At 32.7% G+C, this 22,753-nt stretch overlaps 1 protein-coding gene across 2 annotated transcripts in view; it reads right to left on the bottom strand.

Moving 5' to 3' along the window:
* Nucleotides 1–1,290: 1,290 nt before the first annotated feature.
* The window catches only part of LOC129229375 (cellular tumor antigen p53-like), a 54,466-nt gene continuing 33,003 nt past the window's right edge, over nt 1,291–22,753 (bottom strand). The window contains exons 7-14 of one of the 2 annotated variants that reach the window (XR_008581091.1): nt 20,705–20,888; nt 10,245–10,355; nt 9,843–9,948; nt 9,605–9,738; nt 9,429–9,514; nt 5,406–5,515; nt 1,589–3,314; nt 1,291–1,547 (exon numbers count right to left, since the gene is read on the bottom strand). Coding sequence is in view for 1 of the 2 variants with exons in the window: in XM_054863667.1 (XP_054719642.1) it covers nt 3,287–3,314; nt 5,406–5,515; nt 9,429–9,514; nt 9,605–9,738; nt 9,843–9,948; nt 10,245–10,355; nt 20,705–20,888 (759 nt within the window). In the remaining variant the exon portion in view is untranslated. Of the gene's footprint in view, nt 3,315–5,405; nt 5,516–9,428; nt 9,515–9,604; nt 9,739–9,842; nt 9,949–10,244; nt 10,356–20,704; nt 20,889–22,753 lie in introns of both variants that reach the window. The other variant, XM_054863667.1, reaches the window with a different exon arrangement.

Consider the following 22,753-nt stretch of genomic DNA (forward strand, 5'->3'; position numbering starts at 1 on the left):
TATCAGTTTTTTTTCTGTCACCAGATTATTTACTAGGAACTGGTTGTTTAAATGTTTTACCAGTCTTATATGGGATGCACAATCACCTATATTTTCAAACTCTGAAGTTTTAATGAAAATAAAAATAAATTTAAGTTACTTTGTAACGAATATACAAAATCGCTGAAACGAAAAAATCAGATTCCTGTGGCAGGATGCAGAAAGATTGCGAACAGAAAACAGCATATGCTTTATTTCACTTACTTGTGGAAAAGTAGGCTTGCGTTACAGCGCTTCTGAAATTCAGTAGTTATATCTAAACATCTATTACCATATCAATTAATTGTTCATAAACAGTGGACAATATAAAGCATGCAAAGCAAAAGTATTGTGTAAAAATCCTAGATTTTTTTTTCTCAGGTTTTTAAAAAACGAAATAGTTACTATTCCATTCCATAAGTAGAATTCTGTGAATCTGAATTGAAATTCGGGGATTTCTGCTAATTAGTAGAATAATCACATGTACGAGTTACAAATGGATGTATCCACTGTAAAATTCCAAGAACAAGAAAGAGAGCATCAACTCTCAAAGTATTAAACCAGAGTTACTGAAGAAGAAAAAGAAAAAACACTAAAAACCCTCCTTGTTATACTGTAGTACATTAAGGGGGGAAGTAAACAAATAGAGCTGCTGTTTGGTGCCAAAATTTGCCACATTCATGAATTATTCATCGCATTGGCTGTTCATGAACATCAGGCTTATATGATTGGCCTTGTTTTCAATCATACCAGCACCAAAATGACAATGGTATCACCAAGTGTTAGATTGCTTTGTTTACTTCTCCCTCTTAGAATGCACTATAAATGTAAATTAAACATTAAAAAAAAAAAAAAAAACTCTTCTCAAAGAGAAGGGAGTAAGCATAAATTAATATTAATGTTAAGAAAATAGCAAAATAGTCGAATTTTAAGTAATTATTATTATTATTTTTTAAAAATAAATTATAGGCATAAACTTTCAGGATTTTTAAGGCACTAAAACAAATGGATTCAAAAGAAGAAAAAAAACTTTAGAAACTGTTCCTGACAAATTCAAGTTAATTACCTTTTTTAAAAAAATATTTTTAGTATTCACTCAAACTGACAGTTATTCTACACTATAACTCCTTTTAAAAACTTAGTAAGCAGTGTAATTGACAAAATGCACAGCTAATATAAGGTACATGCACAAACTTCTCAAACAGAGTAGGTAATCTTTATGAATCATAAAAATCCAAATAATTAAAATTGAAAAAGTGACAAATCTCATTAAAAAGGCTTTCATTTTTATTCAATAAATTTGAAACACAAACAGTTAAACAGGAAACAAATTACATCAAAATGTTAAATAAAAAATGGAATCGAGAAATGAAGACAAAATGGGCAGATTTCTTCCCTGACCATAAAAATAAGCTTCTAAATAGGCACAAATGTAAACAATTGAACAGTGAATAACATATTTTGTACAAATGTTCTTTGGCTTGTATGAGTTAATGCACTAATTCAGATGCTTAATTTTAAAACAGGACCTGAGCAAATACTTATGAATCCCAAAAATACATATTAACACCTGAACAAAGCAAATACCTTTCAAGTAACTAGTTGTGCCCAAATTAAAATAAACATATAACATAATTCAACAAAATATTGCTGTTGAATTCAAATACAGTTTGCTTTATTATTACATTTTAATTTATGCTCATGCTAAAATTTTAAGCATGTTAAGTACAAACAGCAACTTGAATTACAAAAAACAAATGATAATGAAACAAAACAAGTGATAATGAAATGACAGAATCTTACAAAAAAAGAAAAAATAATAACAGTAATATTAGGTTGTACTTAAAGTTCATAAACACTTTTAGCATTTGGGAATTTTTTAGTTATTACTTGGCAAGTAAAATTTTTTTGCAAGTGTTTACGAACTTTTGGGACACCCCTAGTAACACAAATATATAACACGTTATCTATGCTGACAAAATATGAATGTATAAAACTAATTGAATTAAAAAGCATATGCCCGCTTGAATATTACACCCAATTTAAAATAGCTATGCCACTTTTCATTTTATATAATACTAATTAATAGGCAACAACTGGTTCTCCCATTGTAAGTATAGAAAAATGTCTTCAAAAATCTGGTTGCAAGTGTTTTCTTAAATATATACTTAAATATGAATTTAGATCATATAATAAAAGTTTAAGGCATTTTACATGGAGTATAAAAGTATCAGATAACTATGGCTCAACATCTTCGGCATTTTAATAGAAATCACTGAATTCAAAATTATTATTTTGTGATACACTCTATTTAAAGTTTTGAGAGAGATAATCACTTACTAGAGTTAATTCAGAGAGAACTGATAGTGTAAGTAAACAAAGCAATGTGACATTTGGCGATACAGTTGTCTGCTTGACGCCTGAGTGATTCAAAACATTGAACTCAGATAAGCAAAATGTTCAAACAGAATTCGCCAATCCAAGGAGTAATTTCTGAACGTGAAAAATGTTGGCTCCAAACGGCAACCATCTATGTTTATTGCTGCTGTCACTTCTCTCTGAATTCCCTATAGATATCTACATCCTAAATGATGTGTGATTTGTACAGGGAAACAATTAATGTAAAATTGTAATTAGTTATATCAATCAGTCTGATGCTTTGTGAGAAGTTAACATGATTCTTGCTCAAATATGATTGTTAGACTTCTGCAAATATATTAACAAAATATCATTTCTAGGCTATAATGTAAGGCACTGTACATACTTGGAATCTATTCACAAAATTCTCAAATGCTGCAATTGTACTAAATTTTGAATATATAAATGAAGGAGAAAATGACGCTATTGACAATGCACTGCGCCAAATTTGTTGAAAATATTAAACATTAGTTATTACCGTGAGAAATCAATTGAAACTTAAAACACATTTGCATTAATCAGATACTGCAATTATTATTTATGAATTTTCAAAATCTGAAAATAAAGGTTTATCTCAAAAAAAAGAAAAAAGAAAACACAATTAACATGGCACCTTATCAATAATTAGTTATTATTTTAACCAGTTTACTCACATAAGTTTTTTATGATGTGGTTATAAAAACACAATTTACAGAAAATGCGCATTTTGTTTGCTTCAGTTTTAGTTTAAATGAAATAAAGATTCATCACAGAACATTTCAATTTGCAATGCAGCCCACTCAATAGTACTTAACAAACATCACTTTGCTCAACGTTTGAGAATTCAGCAAATCCTTTAAGATAAATGGAGCTATTTGTCATCATTGTTTCCTTTGATACTGAAAAATAAGAAAAAAGTATAGTAATTGTTTACAAGAAAAATAATAAAATTATTAATACAGTTTGTCTCCCTTTTTCGTATAAGAACTATAAGATTTGGCTTAGCCTAGAGGTCCTCCAAAAATGAAGCAGTGAGAAGAAAACGGATGTAAGTGGACATTTTCAAGTTTTTAGTAAAATGCATTAAAAGATAACGTCCTAGGTAGGTTTTCATTGAAAAGTTTTTCTATATCTTGCTGTATAACAGCAACTACCAGGCCTACTAGTACTATATCTTGCCCCAAGACACAGGAGAGGTTCACCTACTATTTTTACTAGTTATCTCCAAATTTTTAATTTTGCCTATCACATCCCTTTGCTTCTCTTTGTCTCAAATGATGTCACACTTTGAGGTGGAGAGGGTTCATGGAAGTGCGACTTTGTGACAAGGTGGAGAGAGGAGGTTACAAGAAGTGTCATATCAAGCATTTTTAAAATTTATGTTTATGAAAGAACAAAATGTGTAACAAATGAGGGGTGACACTTGGTGACAAGAGTGGGGAGGAGGGGGGGTCAAATGTTAAGAAAAATTAATGACACTATTTATAGACAGCCCCTTAAAATTTTGTGAAACCTGTTCGAAGTGCTTGCTTTGTCACAAAACGAAAACTGCTTAGAAATGATTTACGACTAAAATGATCTATAATATAGCTAGGGGAAAAAAATTCAGATTAAATTTATTGCTTGGAGATGAAGAGTGTTTGCTGTATGGATGCAACACGGAGGTTTCAAGCTCTATGTTTTTTTTCAGATGAAAAGTATCATCATTAAAAGATAAATAGTAAAATTATATTTATATAGAATTCAACAATGATGAAAATTACATTGATGGATTATTCAATGAGGCGTGTACAAACGATATTATCCATCTATCAATTCATTATCGTTATGTGCTCAGAATTTAATAATTTCGTACAAGATAGACGGATGTAGAATATCATACAAATACATTTAAACATTATGATTATATATGTTATGACAAAATGTAAGTGTTTGCCACAATTTTTTAAATTTATTAATAGTTTGTTAAAGTAACTGTTTGAAATAATACTTCCTTGTCTTGCTTCTGATATTCATGAATGAAGTTAATGCCTTACTCGGAGCTTTATTCTAGTACAATTTAGTGGTTTTTTTTTTAAACACCCAAACAGCATCAGAATTTTTTGTGCACATAACTCTATATTTTTTCCCGCATGACTCCTCCTACCCCTTAAAATGCTAATCTGTGTGCTAGCTTTGCAATAACGGCAAAATTCACCCTCATTTTATTGGTGTTGCTTCCTATACCAGTAAACATTGGTTTTTTAAAAACTATTAGTAAGTGAAAATATATACTAATAGGAATAAGTGTCCTAACTGGACTCAAGGACAAACTCAAAGGGACCTGCAAAGTCGATGTCTTAACCATAGTTCGTAGAACACCAAACAGGATGGGGATTAGGGATCAGCAAATGTAGTTTATCTTAGCAATAATACATTAGTAGGATAATTAACTACAGTCATAGTCGACTGTAATAGTTAATTTTTATCATTCAGAATTTTTACCACTCTAAGATCTAAAAGAACCAATGAAGAGTTGTCACTGTAGCACACTTCTTGGCTATGGCTCCAAAACTACTTGTTATTAATGTCGCAGAAAACGTGTTAAGCAATGACCTTAGTCACATTAGTCACATTTATGAGTTCTCTAGGAGTTCTTGCTTTCGAACTTCAGAATTTAACAGCTGGTTTATTAAGAAATATTCCTGATTCTTATCATTATCCTTGATAAAGATTACATACATAGTTCTTAATTTTTTAAAAAAAAATGCATTTTTCTATTTTTTGCATGGACCATTATTTAATCTCAATTTTTTTACATTATTTGCTAACTCTTTGCATGCATGCATTTAATTTGTGTGTTCCAGCTACAAAAGGAATTATACTAAGAATGCAAATAAAAAGGAAGGTTTTAACATTTATAACCATTTTAAACATTTTAATAAATTACTTACAAGGAAAAACATAACCAAAATATTTTATAAAATTTTTAAGATATTTATATTACTTACAATTGCATTGCATACTTCTGAACATAAGGTGGTAAGCTTTTTATTGTTTTACACATGAAGAAAAACATTTTCATTTGTTTTAGGAATTGGTAAGATTCTTCATCATCAACCTAAAAAGATATACAAATAATAAAAATGAGATATTCTTAATCAAATCACCTTTTTCTACTTTTTAAGAACTGCAGCAGTATAGCCTATTAACGGCTCTTGTTCCAAAAACCCAACAGAACCAACTGACCTAATCAAACAAACAAAACATGAAAAAGGGAAACATTTTATTTGTCTTATCTCATATTTGGTAGTTAAAATTTCTTTTAGTAGTTACTTGCAACTGCTTGGATCAGTGTAATGGGTAATAGACCCAATTTCATACACATTTTCTAACTGGCTCTTTGAATGTATCACAATTTTTGAAAAGAAGGGCCTCTTTAGTGTGCTGTTGTGTCTGGGTTTAACAAATCATATGAGATTAGATAAAAGTTTTGGAACATACCAACAACACTTCATTAATATTATCAAAACAATCAAAATCATTGCAGTTGGAACCCAACATCTTGCTGAGGAATAATCAAAAAACCACTCTTGTGAATATACTCCTTTACAACACATGACAGATCTCCCCACGACATGCCATTACTACTACCCTAAAAATGGCACATATACTGCTATGCATCACTACTGCTTCCACCACAACTCACACAGCACCCTCTCCAAATACAGGTTGATATTAGTGATGTGCCGGATCGTTAAAAAAGTAGATCCGCGGATACGGATACGGATCATTAGTGTCAAGATCCGCGGATATGGATCTCAATTTTTTTTTCTCCCCCAATTCAATTATCCAAGTTTAAAATTTATTACGGAAGGTATTCCCGTCATAATAATAACACTGTTTCTTTAAAAAATGTCATCTACGCCAAAAATATAATAAAGAGTATGAAACTGACTCTTTAAAGAAATCTGCGTTAAAATTGAGGGAGAGTTGGAAGGAACGGGTCAGCGCTGCATTAATGCTTAAACAGAATGTGAAAAATTATTTCTAGCTTGCTCGGTAGATGTGGGATACAAGAGCAAGAGTGTAAAGCTGCTACTGGATTGGCTAGCAATAATTTTTCGCATTTTATTTCAGCATAAATGCAGCGCTGATCCAATCCACCCAGATTACTCCAACCGACGGAATAACAGAGCCGGGAACACCTTTACAAACAGTAAATGAAGAATTTTGTCCCACTCTTTTGAAGGATGCGGAGAAAAACCAAAATGAAGAATTAACAGAAACCTCGAATCAATAACAAATACTAACATTAAACTAAAAATGAAAAAAAAAAAAAACATATCTCAGAGGGTCGTTGGCATCTGAAATAATACCTTTTAATTTAAATAGGGAATATAACCTAATTTAAATGGAATTTAAAGGTCTTTTATTCAAATATTTCAGAATTTTTAGAATAGAAAAGATCCGTTTAAGATCCCTCAAAAAAGTAATGGATTCGGATACAGATCTTTATTTTCCCTCGGATATCCGCGGATACGGATACCCGGAACATCACTAGTTGATATGCAGCACCCTGTAAAGTCACATTATTTTAGTAATAACAAGAGCACATTTTTGCTGTTAATTTTGTGACAAATAGTTGTCTATTCCAGTGACGCCCAATCTTTTTAACTTGAGAGCCGCACCTCATATTAAGATGAATCTTGCGGACCAGAACACATATACATTAAAAGATATTTGCATTTTTTCTAGATAATGAGGGAAAATACGGAAAAGGTAAGAAAATTACGAACTAAAAATTGTTGTCATCATTAGTACAGTAAACCAACTGATTACCAACCGTCGGGTTATCCACGGGTCCTTTCAGTTTTTAAAAAAACTTATAATTATGTTATTGTTCGCTTTTAGATTTTACATATATTTTTACTTCCTTTTACAAAAAAGGAAGTATTGTATTTGCGAAAAAATTTTCACTCAAAAAGCAGCCTTAATTTCCATTTTGCTCACCCCCGAATGACTGTTGAGTTTTTTTTTCGACTCTACCACAAGTGCCTTAGAACATAAAGACATGCGAAATATCCATTTTGACGATTCCCCAGTTATACAACGAGTTTTCTTGCGATGTCTGTACATAAGTATGTATGTCGCATAACTCAAGATCTGTATATCCTAGAAAGTTGAAATTTTGTACGTAGACTCCTGTGGGATCTAGTTGTGCACTTCTCTTTTTAACTGCAATCTGATGCTCTAAAGGGGGTCTTTTACACCTTTTTGGGGGGAAATCAATGTTAATTTCAATGCAAACTCAAGTGGTGTTATAATTTGACAAACACTTAGCAATATATTGCCAAGCTTTTAGTCGTCAACTTGGCAACAAATTTGGCGTGTTTTTTATATTTTTTTATCTGGTTTCAATTTTTCCACTATTAGTGATATTTAGAGAGTTAAATCACATTTCAATTGCCAATATTGGGAAAATTAATCTGAATAAAATGATTTTTTTTTGCTTCGGTTTGCAACAAACTTGGGGTGAAAATATGTGAAGTTTCTTTGCTTACTCCAAGTCGAAGGCACTATTATCATTAAATTAGAGTAAAAGGAAGTCATGTGACGCACACATGAGCTCATTTTTATTTACATTGAATGTTAGGAGATGCAATGTAGCAGTGTTTTTAGAATAATTCAAATGTATGCTGCCGTGTGCAGATTAACGGCAGCATATGCAAAAATGAGTTTTCGAGTTATCTGAAGAAATGCGTTTTGGATTCCATACTAACAATAGGGAAATGTTAGAATTAGACGTTTTTTTTTTTTGCACTCTTCTTTCAACGGAAACCAAATAAGCGATCTTGTACAGTAAAGATAACGTACAATAGATGACAAGAATACAAAAAAATGAAAAAATTTGCAGTTACTGCCTTTTACCTGCACAGGGCAGTATGTGTGAATGTTAATATGTTTTAGCTATTGCATACACTAAATATAGTTTTTTACGTATTATTTGGATTATCCGTTGTCTTCGTTCATCCGCGGTTACCATGCCACCCTATTCCGCGGATAATTGGGAGTTTACTTACTGTACACGTGCTTTTTCTCAATCGTAATTTCCATTTGTCTTTTAGAAGCAAATTTTTTTTTTTTGAACATTTGGCTGCAAATTCGAAACTATCATTCTTGATATTGAATAACAATTCGTTGCCTCAGAGCAACAGTAAGATATCTAGGTGTTATTTCTGGGATTAGATATCTTACTATTGCTCTGAGGCGACGAAATATTCTTTTTTTTTTTTAAGTTTCCAGAACATAGTTTTCATTCCGTAAAAGTGAAGAGCAGGGTCGGGACAGCCAGTGCACCCTCGAAATTGTGCGCCTTTGATTTTTTTTTTTTTTTTTTTTTTTTTGCTCCCCCTTGAATCTGTGCGTCTCCTTCAGGAGTCAAGGTTACTACAATCTAGGGGGACCCAGTCTGCCCCTGGTCACATGGATCAGCTTCTTGGGTTGCATATGGCCTAAGAGCCATAGGCTGAGCACCACTGATCTATTCATTGAAAGAATAATTTAGTTCTTTATTTCGTTTGATTAGGTTTACAAAAAATAAAGTTAAGCTGTTGGTCAGAGTGAACTGTAGCAATAGTTTCAAACCATGAAATTTTGAATCCAACTAAAGAATTAACTTCCGTGTGAAGGTAAAGCACAGTAACTGCAAAAAATTAATCTGCCATGGGAAAATAAAGTGCAGTTACTACAAATTTTTCATTTTTTTCCTGCATTTTTATCATCTCTTGTACTTTAGTCCTATTGTACAATCCTGCTCGTTCAGTTTCCGCTTAAAATAAAGCACGAAAAAAGCGTCGCAATTCCAACATTTCTCTATTGTCACATGGAATCCAAAACTCGTTTCTTCAAAATGTCTCAAAAACTCATTTGTGCAGATACTGCGCCTTACCTTCCCACAGAAGTAAAAGACAACTATTCAAACAACACAGTATTTAACACTTTAAAAAATACTTTTGAAAATTCCAACTTACTGTGACTGTAAAGGGTCCTTCCTTGTTTTGGGACAATCTACTTTTCTTAGGGGAAAGATGAACACTTTTTGAATGCTCAACGACACCTTTATGAGAAAGAAAAACAAATAAATAATTTCTGCGATTAATATTTTAAAACTTTAATATATCTCAAACATTCAAGGTAATCATCATACTTATTTCAGAGTATTTTTTCTTCGTTCTCGCAGGCTTTCCTTGGAAAGTTAGTTCCTGTTCTGCAATTTTTTGATCCCGCCCAGGACAGGCGCAAATTTTTACATCCAATTTGTGACGAGCAATTACTTCTTCACTGAAATTGGCAAAGTAAAAAAAAAACTAAATAATATAGTAAAAGGAATGATTATTTTTAAAAAAAGCTTGGACATCTAACCAAACAAATTTAAATGAACTTACCCTCTTTCCAGTGTGAAGACAACCATTAAAGGCCTTCTGTCTGGTCCTCCTTTGCATGAACCAAAACAGGCAAACTTGTATATATATGTAGAAAAATGTTGACCCACTGAAAACAGAAAAAGCAAGATATTTTTTACACAATTATTAAACTTTCAGCTAGTATGTATGAGTAGAGTACCAACCATTAAATAGATGTGAAATGCAGAAAAAAACTAAACAATATTTAAACATGTCAAATGTATGCAACACAATTCCTAATTTACATAAAATCTGCTGCAATTCCCAACTAATATGACAATCTAAATCACATAATTTTTAACAGAAAACTTCATCTAAGAATTATATAACGAATATTAGTGATTTGTGAAAAAATAATTAAAAAAAAAACTTTTAGATAACCACCTGGAGGGTTTTCAAACGGAACAACCACACTATGTCGTTTAGTATTGGGATCGACTAAATATCTAGCTGAATTGCTTTGACATCGGACAAGGTGACTTGCTTCAGGAAGGCCTGCCAAAACAAAATATCCAAATAAAATATATATTATAGTATATTCATGAACAATAACTAAAAGAGTTAAAAATGTATGTTGCAACTTTACACAATATAAAACCTCTTTTCTCTTGGTTTTCATTCCATTCAAAAAAAGCTTTTTTCCAGAAATCAGGGTTTTATTTAATGTATATAATTAATATACAAAAATTACTTTAATTTAGCTTTGTCCCTGATAACTTTTGAAAGAAAACACAAGCATGAGAATGGATTTTTAAAAAAAAAAAGATAAAAGGGAAAACTTTAAACTGAAATTAGTTTTTAAAGGAATAGGAAAAGAGAACATATGTAAAGGGATAATTACACTACATATCGAGACAGAGCAACAGTATGATATCTTAGTGTTGTTCCTGGGATGTTTTCCTGTTGCTCTGAGACAACTATATGCAGAAAGCATTTTCACATCTTGAAATATCTTCTTTGGGATTTTAAGTTGTTCTGGATTCATTCCATGCAACTTTTTGCAGTCATTGTTTTGATCATTATTACTTGATCATCCTTAGTCAGCATAATTAATCCGCCTTCTCTATTTTTTTGTCTCATTTCATATTAGGCATGATAAATTTTCTTTTTATTCTTTAAATTTTGAGTTCATTTTAACCCTTACATACTTGTCTTCATTTTTCTTCATTGCTCTTGAATAGCTTGGTGGTTTTTATAAAACAGTTTCTGAAGCACTGAAACAAGTTTGTTTTTGTCTTTTATTATCATTTCCTGCGTAACCCAAGTTTACTCTGTAACTGATTTTTGCAATAGGTTATCAACCTTTGAAGTTAAATATTTAAAGCTAGTACAGTAGAAAGATTAAGAAATGTTTTCAAGTCAATTATTTTTGTGATGATGCTAACTTTTCACGAAAGCACACCCACATTTAATGCATAAATATTTTCACTATAGTAAATAGATTTTTACAATTCAAAAAGCAAATAAGACATGATGTAATATGCTCTTAACAAGAGATGGATGCCTCTTGAGGAAAACAGAGCAATTACCAGTAATCCATGGAAGACAGCAGTGGCTCTCTTTAGAGGACTCACTGGACATGACTGCATGTGAGACCATTCCCTATCGAATCAGATGGAGGAGGACAAGGACGGATACAAGGGAGATGCGACCGCCCCTCCCTTGAAGAATCTAGTAGCTGCGATTTTTCCCTACTTTAAGTCCTCAAACGCAAGTGTAGGACATTTTTAATGATGAAAAGGAAAGGAATGGGTTTCGAATCACCCTCACAGCGGCGTAGCGTAGGTTTCTGCCGCCCCTCTTACATTGACCTGCTATATGCCCCCCCCCCATACAACAAAAAATCGACATGCTTAATATTTTACAGAACGAAAACAAGATTTTATTATCTAAAACATGTTTTACATTTTAATATAATCTTACTTCAAAAGGAAATACTGTTGATCGAAAAACTTCTAATAAATATTTTTCAAAAATGATTGCATTATGAGAGATAATATTTTCTCTGGATAAAAACATTTTAAAATGTGATCTAAAACTGTATACTGGTAGTATTTTTTAAATCTTTTATTGAAAAGAAGAAGAAAAAACTATGATTATAAAGTACCTGATCGATACATTTTTTTTATACTTGAAAAGATTTTTTCTTCTTAACCTAAAATTTTTAATTTTCTACTTTTCATCAATAGAAATTCTTTAACAACACTATCAATATCGAGTGTATCAGTCGTTTCTGTAAAATGTTGTATAAAATGTGGCTTTTTTAAATGACTCCTGAATCCATATATGCAGTCCCAGATCTGCATATCCGCAGACCCCGCAGTGTGGGGGTGGGGTGGCATGGCCTTAAGGGGCCCAACGGCCCAAGAAACTGAAAAAAAAAAAAAAAACTAGCACTAAGATAAGACTAACATTGCAAGTATACACTGCAGGCCTCTGGGGAGAGGCCCTGCAGATTTAGTTGCTGGGGGGTCCAAAATTTATAGATCTGGACCTGCAAATATGACCACTATTTCTTTCTATTACCCACCCTGTTTTGGAGTTCTGGAGATCAACCTCCTCCTTCACCCAATTTTTTCTAAGCCAATATTTTTATTTGGAGTGGGAGGGAGCACTTTATTAATCGTTAACATTCTTCTGAGGGACTAGAGAAAAGAAAAGTTTAAAAGATGAGCATTTGTAGCAAGAAGGGACCCTCACTGTGGTTCTCCCCCCCCCCCTAAAATATTTAAAAAATCATCTAAACGAACTGTTTTTTCTTTTTTCCACAGTTTGTTTGCGATTGTACTTTTCGATGTTAAATTCAAGTATCAGCTTTACTTCTATGAGCCTCATGTCCGAAAAAAAGTTCAGATTAAAAAAAAAATACTAAAAATAAATATAAATAAATAACTAAAATAAAATAAATATAAATAAATAACTAAAATAAAATAAATATAAATTAAAAAATAATAATAAATCTTGAAGCACCGTATGTTGCATATAAGTCGCATCACAGATCTTCAGTCACAAACCTTCCCGGATTATGTATATTTATTGAAGTACTATCACACTGAAGATTACGAATGAAATTAAGTGTGTCTATAAATTAGCTTTAATATTTTCTTTATATAAATAAAACACAAAATCCAAATGTATATGTACGGGGTAAATTCAGAAAATACCGGACTGATTTCGTTAAAATTTTCAATTTATTTAGGTTTGTGCTGGGAAGGTTATAGACATTTGAGAAAATTTCCATGAATAGTTCTTTTTTTATTCGAAATTTACGTTTTGGACCCAAAAATGGATCTTTCTACTAGGGACGGACTAGGTCCCCTAAGCGGGTGCCAACCTTGACTCTCAAAGCCCCCCCCCCCCAAAACAAAGACACAAAAGCGCATAAGTTCAAAGGCCCACATAAAAACAAAAAAAAAAGTCACACAGGTTTAAGGGAGCAAAAAGAAACATGCGCACAGGTTCGAGGGGAGGACACAAAGAAAAGAAAACATTGGCGCAAACGTTCGAAGGCACAAATGAAATACAATGGAAAAAAAGGGGTTCCAGGGCGCAAAAAAAAACAATCGCTCAGGGTTGAGAGTGAGAATAAAAAAAATGAGGCGCTCAGGATCAAGGGCGCCAAAAAAAAAAGAATGCATAGGTTTGAGAACGCAAGGAAAAAAAAATAAGTAAAATAAAAAACCGAAGGCGCACATGTTCTATGACGCAAAAAAAGAGAGAAAGTGTTGACCTAACAAATTGTGTCTAACTCCCGCAAGGAAGGTAAACACCAAGTTTAGCAGAAGCCTTTCTGTTTCACATTTCTGTAGCTATCAAGTGAATGAAATGTCAGAATTCAAGTTGTAAGGCTAATTCATTTTATTCATAAATCCAATAATTAACAACTGTAAAATAAACTTTAACTTTGATAAATAGTATAAACAAGTATGAGGTACTTCAACAATACTCAAATCAATCTTAATGTTCCAAAAAGAACATCTTTTCAAAAAAACATTTGACACCCTAACATAAATTACTCTAAAATGTTTCAAAAATTTTTAAGTCCCTAACTCTCATGACGAAATTCTAAAAGCCATCCCCTAAGTGCAGGACGTCGCTTCAACAGCGAACGATCCTCTCAAAAATACAACTATCGTCAGTCGAAAATTAGAAACGCGAGCAGAAGAAGGAAGTGATTTCCTTCTCATTTCCCCCTGCTTATATAATACAGCGCACTCAATGCACGTCACGCCGGATATGCCTACGTAAGAGTTCAGTCTGGATGCTTCCAGAACATTCGATTTGCCACGGAGCTATCAGGAGATAACATCACCTCCGCTCGTGCTCTGACATCACATCCTTCTTCCTGACGAAACACGTCGTTCGAAAGTCGTTGAGATGTTTACACATTGATTCTCCCGATACTCAATTTGAAACAATCGTCCTTTAAGGGACAAGATTAACTGCCTTTTCATTAATAAAGAAGTGAGTAAAAACATTTACTTAGTTTACACTTAGCTTTCAAAATGAACTGTTGAGAATATTTCTCAAATAGACATTTTTGGCTATCAGAAGGCGCATGGGCGGACTTATGGAGGGGCAATGCCCCCCAGTCTTGGGAGAACTTTACACATAGTAACAAACACCTTCCAAAACCTTAAAAGAAAAAATCATAATTTTTCTTTTTTGAATAGTTCAGAAGAGAAAATGAAGAGAATAGCGACTGTTCTTTTCTAGTGGGGGGGGGGGGCACCTTACATTCTATTACAAGTAGTAACTGGGATTCAGAAATGTGTTGAAAACGACTACTTTGAACTGAAAGCTATTATAGATGAAAATATCTATTGAACGAGCTATGTATTCAACTGCAATACTTAAAATAATCAATGATTATTTCAACAAATTAGAAAATGAAACAAAGATTTAAAAAAAAAAAGATTTACCTATAAAATAAACAAACTATAGCTTTGGGTGAAACTGTACACTCTAGTACAAAATTTCACAGTCTGGAAAGGGCAAATGAAGTGCCTTAAATAATTTCAATTGTTCTCGAGTCCTTGAAACGGATTAGATGAGTCTTTGAAATTCCTAAGCAAAAGGGTGCTTAAATTTTATTTCTTATCAAGTGTATAAATTATGAATTGTCCAAATAAGCAGCTCCCTCGCTTTTTCTCTCAGAATACTGCTGTCACTGATTTGTCAATCCGAAGACAATTTTTGCTGTTTATTATCTTAGTTCACAAAACAGTATTTTGCTATTTTTTGAGATTTTGGTAATCCTAATTACCCCTTATAAGGCTTCAAATGCAGAATTTTAAATCTATTTTACGAAAATTCCTCCAGGGAGAAACCCCACGGACCCCTTAAAATTGGGTAGGTTGTTGGTACTTAAAAGTTGTGTGGGCTAAAAAAAAGAGAACCAAAACCTGAAAAAGCTTAGGGACACGGAAATTAAACCAGCCTTGATTAAAATTAATATTGCTCAAAAAAAAAAAAAATCCTGTCCCTCCAGGAACTTAGTCCTAAATCCGCGTATGAGAAGGCGCTCAGGTTTGAGTGCGCAAAAAGAAACAGTCACACAGGTTCGAGGGGAGGGCAAAAAAAAGAAAAAAAGTGAAAAAAACCAAAGGCGCACACATTCAAAGGCACAAATAAAATAAAATGAAAAAAAAAGTTCGAAGGTTTAAAAAAAAGGAGCTCAGGAACAAGGGCGCAAAAAAAAAACCGAGGACGCATCAGGTTTTTTAGTCCCGTCAAGGGAAACACGTGGAGGCGCAATCACATTAGTTAAGGCAGTGACTGCTTGCAGGGGCGGACTGGCCCAATGACCGATGCACCCTCAAACGTTCTCTGAGTGCCTTTGTTTTTTTTTTAATTTTTTTAGCTCCCTCAAACCTGTGCGAATTCGTTTACTTTATTTAATTATTTTTAGCGCCCTTGAACCTGTGAGACTTTGTTTTTTCACGCCCTCAATCCAGTGCGGTTTTTTTTATTATTTTTACACCTTTACAACCTTTGTGCCCTTGAACCTCAGTTCTTTCATGCCCTTTGGTAGTTAAGGTTGGCGCCCTCTTGGGGGACCCAGTCCGCCCTGCCTGCTTGTCGATCTTTGTGATTTATAATCTTCTCCAACGAGATTGTCCTCTCTGTTCTCGTCTTTTTATGTCAGCGCCAGTGATAATGGTCCCCATGCATGTCAATATCCAGTATTTCGTGCTAGTGCCTCAACGAGAAAAATTTCCTGAGACAAGTTAGAACTGAAGAGTAAAAAAAAACATTTTGATGTTGATTTAGTGATACATCCCTAGCAAAGCGCCATCTGAATAATAAAAAAAAAACCTTTTTGATGTTAATGTAGTGTTACGGAATTTGCCGCCCCTAGCAAAGTGCCGCCCGGGGCGAGTGTCCCCTTTGCCCCCCCTATGTTACGCCACTGCACCCTCCTGGGAACTTTTTGGAATTGAAGTATCAAATAGGCAATTATAGACTATCTTTAGCAATGATAAAGACATTCTCCCGGCTATTTCGCGAAACTTAAGTCTTAAAGACGCAATTGTAGACATCTCAGGTAGTGTTAGGGGAAAGGGTGAGTTTAGCGATTTTCCCCCAGTAATTTTTCGAAACTGAAGTTCCATAAAACACAATTTTAGACTACCTTCAATGATGTTCAGGGGCGGGAGTTTCAAAGCAATCCAACGGAATTATTATGAAATTGAAGTTTTAAAATGAAATTTTAAAATACCTCTTTCTACGGAAAAGGAATAGGTTCAGGGGGTCTTTTTGGTTAAATTAATATATCTTAGTTGCTTTAGATAAAATGCTGTAGCAGCCTCTCCCCCTCCCTTCCACAAGCATAAGATATGTAGTAATTTATATGCAGTAATAAATCAAATATGTAGTAAGAGGTAAGTTAAAAAATTAATAGCACCCTCCTTGAAATATTTCTGGATCCGTACTTGCCCCAGGATGTTTTTTATGTGACTCTAAACAACCAATGACCTCCGAACATTAAAATAGTTGCATTGTGCTATCTCGATATGAGGACATTTTTAAAAAGTACTGGAGAGTTGGTGAAGGCTTGGTTGCTAATGTTCGGCATTTGTAAAATAAAACTATTCGAAGCATGAGATAATAGCAACGATAGTCAAATGTCAATTGAGGCAGAGAGAAGCAAAAGGATTTAAATGGACTATTCCAAGTTTTGAGTAAATCATGGTTTAAAGTTCAGATCCTAGGTTGGCTTTCATTAATTTTTTTTTTTTTTTCTAAATCACACTGTACAGCAGCACCTACAGAGACTACTAGTACTATTTACTGCCCCAAAGCAGAGGAAAGGCTCTTCTATCATTTGTACTGTTTATCTCCAAATTTTTAATTTTATCATTTACATCCCTTTGCTTCTCACTAGCTCAATTTAAGACTAATACTAAACTAAACATGCCCTTCATAAGTCAAAAGCATCTAAATGGGAATTGCAGCTAGAGAGTAAACAAAACTTATTTTTGTGTGTACTGCATAGATGGAGCCCCAGTCTGCTCAAGATTTATTATTATTTTTTACAGGGTCGTAACCAGACTTTTGTTTTGGGGAAGGTTTTACCGAACACATTTGTGTATTCCATTCCTTTTGCTACACTAGATTATTTAAATAAAGGGGAGGTGTTACTGCTTTATGGGCATTAGCATGAGAAATTTCAGCAGTCCAAATATGTATTTAATTATGAAAAAAATCCCCCACAGTTTCCTTATAGACCTATTAAATAATCTAGGTATTTTTAATAACTCAAAGAATAGGTGTACATCTAAGAAAGCTAAAAGTAATTTTTTTTCATTAACTTATTTCGAAGATAACAAAGTTTAATATTAATATTCATTAATGATTATTGGGCAATGCAAATGTTTGCAGCAAATGTATCTGCATAACAATAAATGCACTCATTTAAAGTAATGTGTCTAAAATGCATATTTTTTCACACATGTAAAGCAGGTTAAATACTAATTATCTCAATTTCAAATTAGGAATGCACCAGATATCCGGTAACTATCCGGTATCCGGCCTATCCGGCTGATTTTTTAACTATCCGGAACTATGAGGTATCCAATCCGGCAAGCCACTCCGGATTCGGATATCCGACAGTTTTTTGCAGGATATCCGGGCAGTTATCCGGTAAAAATGTGAGAGTTATCCGTGGTTGATGTGGGGTTATCCGGTACGAAATGAGGGTTTAATTTTCAATTTACTTTTGCAAAAATTCCAGTTAAAGCTTTCACTGTTTCATAAACTTTTCGATGATGCTTTCTCTTTTAATTGCTGCTTCAAAAACAACCATTCCTCTTCAAACCCAGCTTCTGGCATTCCCCCACATGGTCCCCCCCCCCTCTCCTTCGCGAATCTGCTGACAGTATGTTGCCAATAATTTCTCCCTCCCTCTTTCACTCTCTCCGCTTTAGCACGCTGAAGTGAAAAGTCGACCTTGAAATGGTTCATATCAAAGCGCTTGAAGTTGGAGGAGCGGCCGTGTTGAAAATTAAAATACAGTCAAGTTCCGACTTGCGGGAGGAATGCATTCCACTACTCCTCTCGCCTCCCTCCTTTCTAATTTTTTAATTGTATAGTATAATTTTTAATAATATATTTAAGAATTTAATTTGTGTTTTTTAAGAATGTGTATTTTTATTTTTTCTAGAATTAAAGTAAAATTTAAGTTCATTGTTCAAATATAAATTTATAAATTCATTCAAGAAAGATTGAACATGTTAACATATTTTTTAATATTATATATAAGATGTTAATTTGCATTAAGAATGTGTAACTTTATTTTTTGGAATTTAGTAAAATTTCAAGTTGATTATTTAAGAATTGGTTTATTAATTTATTTTTAAAAGTGTGAACGTGTTTAAGAAGACTCTTAATAGTTTGTTTAAAATGTTAATTTGCATCATTTACGAATGTTAATCTTTATTTTCTGAAATTAATGTGAAATTTTCAGTTGATTATTTAAGTATAATTTTATCTATGTTTAAAAAAAATTGTTAACATGTTGAGAACGACTTTTAATAATATATTTAGGATATTAATTTGCATTTTTTAATAATGTTAATCATTATTTTCGGGAATTAAAGGGAAATTTTAAGTTGATTATTTAAGCGTAAGTTTATTAATTTGTTTTTAAAAAGTGAACGCGTTGAGAATTTCTCTTAATACTGTATTTAAGATGTTAATTTGCATCTTTTAGGAGAGTGAATCTTTGTTTTCTGGAATTAAAGTAAAATTTTCAGTTGATTATTTTAGCATAAGTTTATTAATTTGTTAACTGGGGTGCCCACCTGGGGGGGGGAATGTTTTAGGGGTATTTTTCTCTCTTTTGGGGGCTTTCTATTGGGGGGGGGGCATTTAGGGTTTTTAGGGGGTGGGCCGTTGCTCTTAGGGGGGAACCCCTGTATTTAAGATGTTAATTTGCATCTTTAGAGGGAGTGAATCTTTGTTTTCTGGAATTAAAGTAAAATTTTCAGTTGATTATTTTAGCATAAGTTTATTAATTTGTTAACTGGCTTGCCCACCTAGGGGGGGAGGGTGTTTTAGGGGTATTTTCTCTTTTTGGGGGGGGGCTTTCTATTGGGGGGGTATTTATGGTTTTTAGGGGGTGGGCCCTTGCTCTTAGGGACGGGGCACCCCTGTATTTAAGATGCTAATTTGCATCTTTAGAGAAAATGTACCTTTATTTCTGGAATTAAAGTAAAATTTTAAGTTGATTATTTAAGTTTATTTATTTATTTTTTGAGTCAAACTGGCCCTGTTTTAATATTTTCTTTTTTAACTTGTATGTTAGAAAAATTTTACACGTGTATTATCTGTAATAAAAATGATTTCAAAGCAAAGTTTTATTTTTTGTTATTTCTAAATTGGAAACAAGAAAATGTATTACTTTATGATGAAGTTAAAAAAATTTTCTACACGTCATGCAAATCTAATAACAAATACGACTCATTATACTACCTTTGAGATTTCAACTATGAATAATTAAAAGTTTAAACCATGTGTACATTACATACAGAATTAATTTTTGCCGAAAGTTTGTCTCTTTCGAAAAAATCTGTCGAAATAAAACAATATTTTAATGTTTCATTTTATATGTAGCACAATTCCTAAATTAAAATATAGAAGCTCTAAAAAAGTACATTTGAATGTACTTAACATGTTTTTAAAGAAATGATATGTGGAACAAGTTTGATTTATTGTTTTGAAATGGCGTTGTAGAAAAATATGCGAACATGCAATGCAATCGAAATGCCGGATATCCGAATCCGGCAGGTAAGGGGGCATCGGATATCCGGTATCCGGCAAAATCACTATCCGATGCATCCTTATTTCAAATTTAAAAAATTATAATAAAAAAACTAACCAACCCTAAAATAAGAATGCTTAAGAAACAAGAGAAAATAGAAAATCTCGATAGATTATAGGAACAATTATACTTCGGAATTTAAGAAATTGCACCCAGGATTCCTGATTTTGGAAAAATAATGAAAGTGAATGAGGGTTGCAAGAAAAGTACAATATAAAAATCAATACAAAAAAAAAAAAAAAAAAATGCAGCAGAGCGTTTTACAGTGATAGCAGCTGATGAAACAAATGACATTTCTCAAAAAGAAGATACAGGTATAGCAAGAGTGAACACAATTTTTCAATAACAATAAATTTCACTCTTCAAATGAAACTGCAGCAAAAAAATTCTTCATAAAAATGCATCTTTGGAATAGTTTTGAAAATTTTTGGAAGGACTTTGAACCCTAAAACCACCTCTTTGCAAAGAGCCTTTATTTTTTATCCTGAACAATTAAGAGAAATTAAAAAGCTGCTGCTACCTCTCTGCATCTCTTCAAGGGAATGATCCATGCAGCGCTGTACTACATCCGATCTATGTTCAGGACGGCTATACAAAGCTGTGGCTCTCAGAATAACATCAGATGACAGAGTTCCATTGGTGAAGAAGTTCACTGGACATGCAATATCTCTTCCTACGTAGAGCTTGTCTTTCATTTTAGAGTACTGCAACATAAATATTGCATAAGATTAAAATTTATATCACTTATGAAGGGGGGGGGGGCACATTTTACTCATTCACATACTGTCACTAAAACAAAATAAGTAAAAACAATTTTCTGAAAACAAAAAAGCCATCATTTAGAATAGCCTTGATCACCAGCTAATTTGAACCTTGTATTGACACACGAATTGACAATTGAATCCTTCTTCACGCAATCAGAAGGCTTCAATCATTCATTTTGGTATATGATGGAGTTTTGAATTAGCTGATAAATAAGCTAGCTTGTATTTTTCAGTCTAGATCAGTGGTGCCCAACCTGAATTTTAAAGCAAATTCAGAGATGTATTTTCATCTTTATTAAAATAATTTAATTTTTAAGTTTTATTTCTCTGATCATAACATTTTTGTAATTTGTTCTTTATTTAAAACCAGTTAATTTTACATATTTAATAATTATTTAAAATATATATATATATATAATTAACATTGTGAAAATTACGAAATTAATATGACTGTTTCACATAATTTTAATTTTTAAAAGAGTGCACCTTCTGGCACTCAGGGCCCTCTGAAGAGCTGATGTGCCCGCGGTGGATGTTTCCTGGCACCCCCCCCCCTTCACAGAAAAATCAAGTTAGTTATAACATCAATGCATTATTTTGAATATTAATGAACAAAAAATCAGAAGGATATGTGCATAATACAAATTAAAACACAAAAGCAATGAATCTGTTTCTAATATTTATACACTAATATCCTAACAACTTTTCAAAAAATGGAAATGTTACAAACCCAAATATTTAACTAGTAAAATGTTATCCCACAAGATAAAAAACAAACAATTAAAACTGAATTAGTAACTCATAATGATCAAACTAAGAACACAAATAAATAATTTGCTTTTGTTTTAAAATTTTCCGTGAAACAGCTTTAAAAGACAGCTAAGATTTCATAATTGGATGCATATACAAAAAAAAAATTCATACTAAAAATTTATATTTTATCAAGTAAAACCCCCTTAACCCTTATTTATAGTGTTCACTCTAGAAAAAAAGAGGGCAGGGTGCTGGCCTTTGAAAGGGGCATCTTTTTTAAAAAGGGCACTATTTCAACGCGGTGTCCCCCCCCCCCATCCAAGACCAATGATGCACCACTCAAAAATTACTGAGTGCCCCCCCCCTACAAATATGATTTCATCCAGAAAACGCACTTGTCTTCAGAATAGGGTTAGTTCACCCCCCCCCCCCCACACACACACAAATGCCAACTAAGCTAAGCACATTTTCCACACTCCATAGCTAATGCTGAAACTTGGCTTTGGGTGTTTTTCAATACTTTTCAGGCCATAATTTTAACTACCTATAAGAGTAAAAAAAAATTATAGGCATTTCAAAAGCCTTTGAATTTCAATTTAAGAACAGTATTTAATTATTGACCTCCCTTTCCTAACAAAGAAACTGCCTAGTAATGTGCATTGTGCCATTAAGTATTTTAGTAGACATCAAAATTTTGATGAGTAAATTCTCCTTTTTTAAATGTATTACACTTCAAATAGAATAATTGATTTAAAATACTGTGTGCCAGTGCTTCAAAAATGCAGTGATAGCAAGTTTCAAAACTAAAAAGACTTTATTTCAGCTTTATTTCCTAGTCTTGGAGTTCAAATTCATAACACAAATGTGTTGGCAGATGTATGCGCTCCTAAATGCAATGCATAAGCAGCTTGGGCCAAACTAAGATTTTTATCTCAGACAATTTTTGTGAAAATTTAATATTTTGGCATTTTAATTTTGTGATTTTTTTTTTAAATCAATTTATAATATTCATAAAAGAAAAAGAAACAGTGCAAGATTATTTTTGTTAGAAA

This window comes from Uloborus diversus, chromosome 9, assembly GCF_026930045.1.
Source record: "Uloborus diversus isolate 005 chromosome 9, Udiv.v.3.1, whole genome shotgun sequence".
In the NCBI taxonomy this organism is placed as follows: Eukaryota; Metazoa; Arthropoda; class Arachnida; order Araneae; family Uloboridae; genus Uloborus; species Uloborus diversus.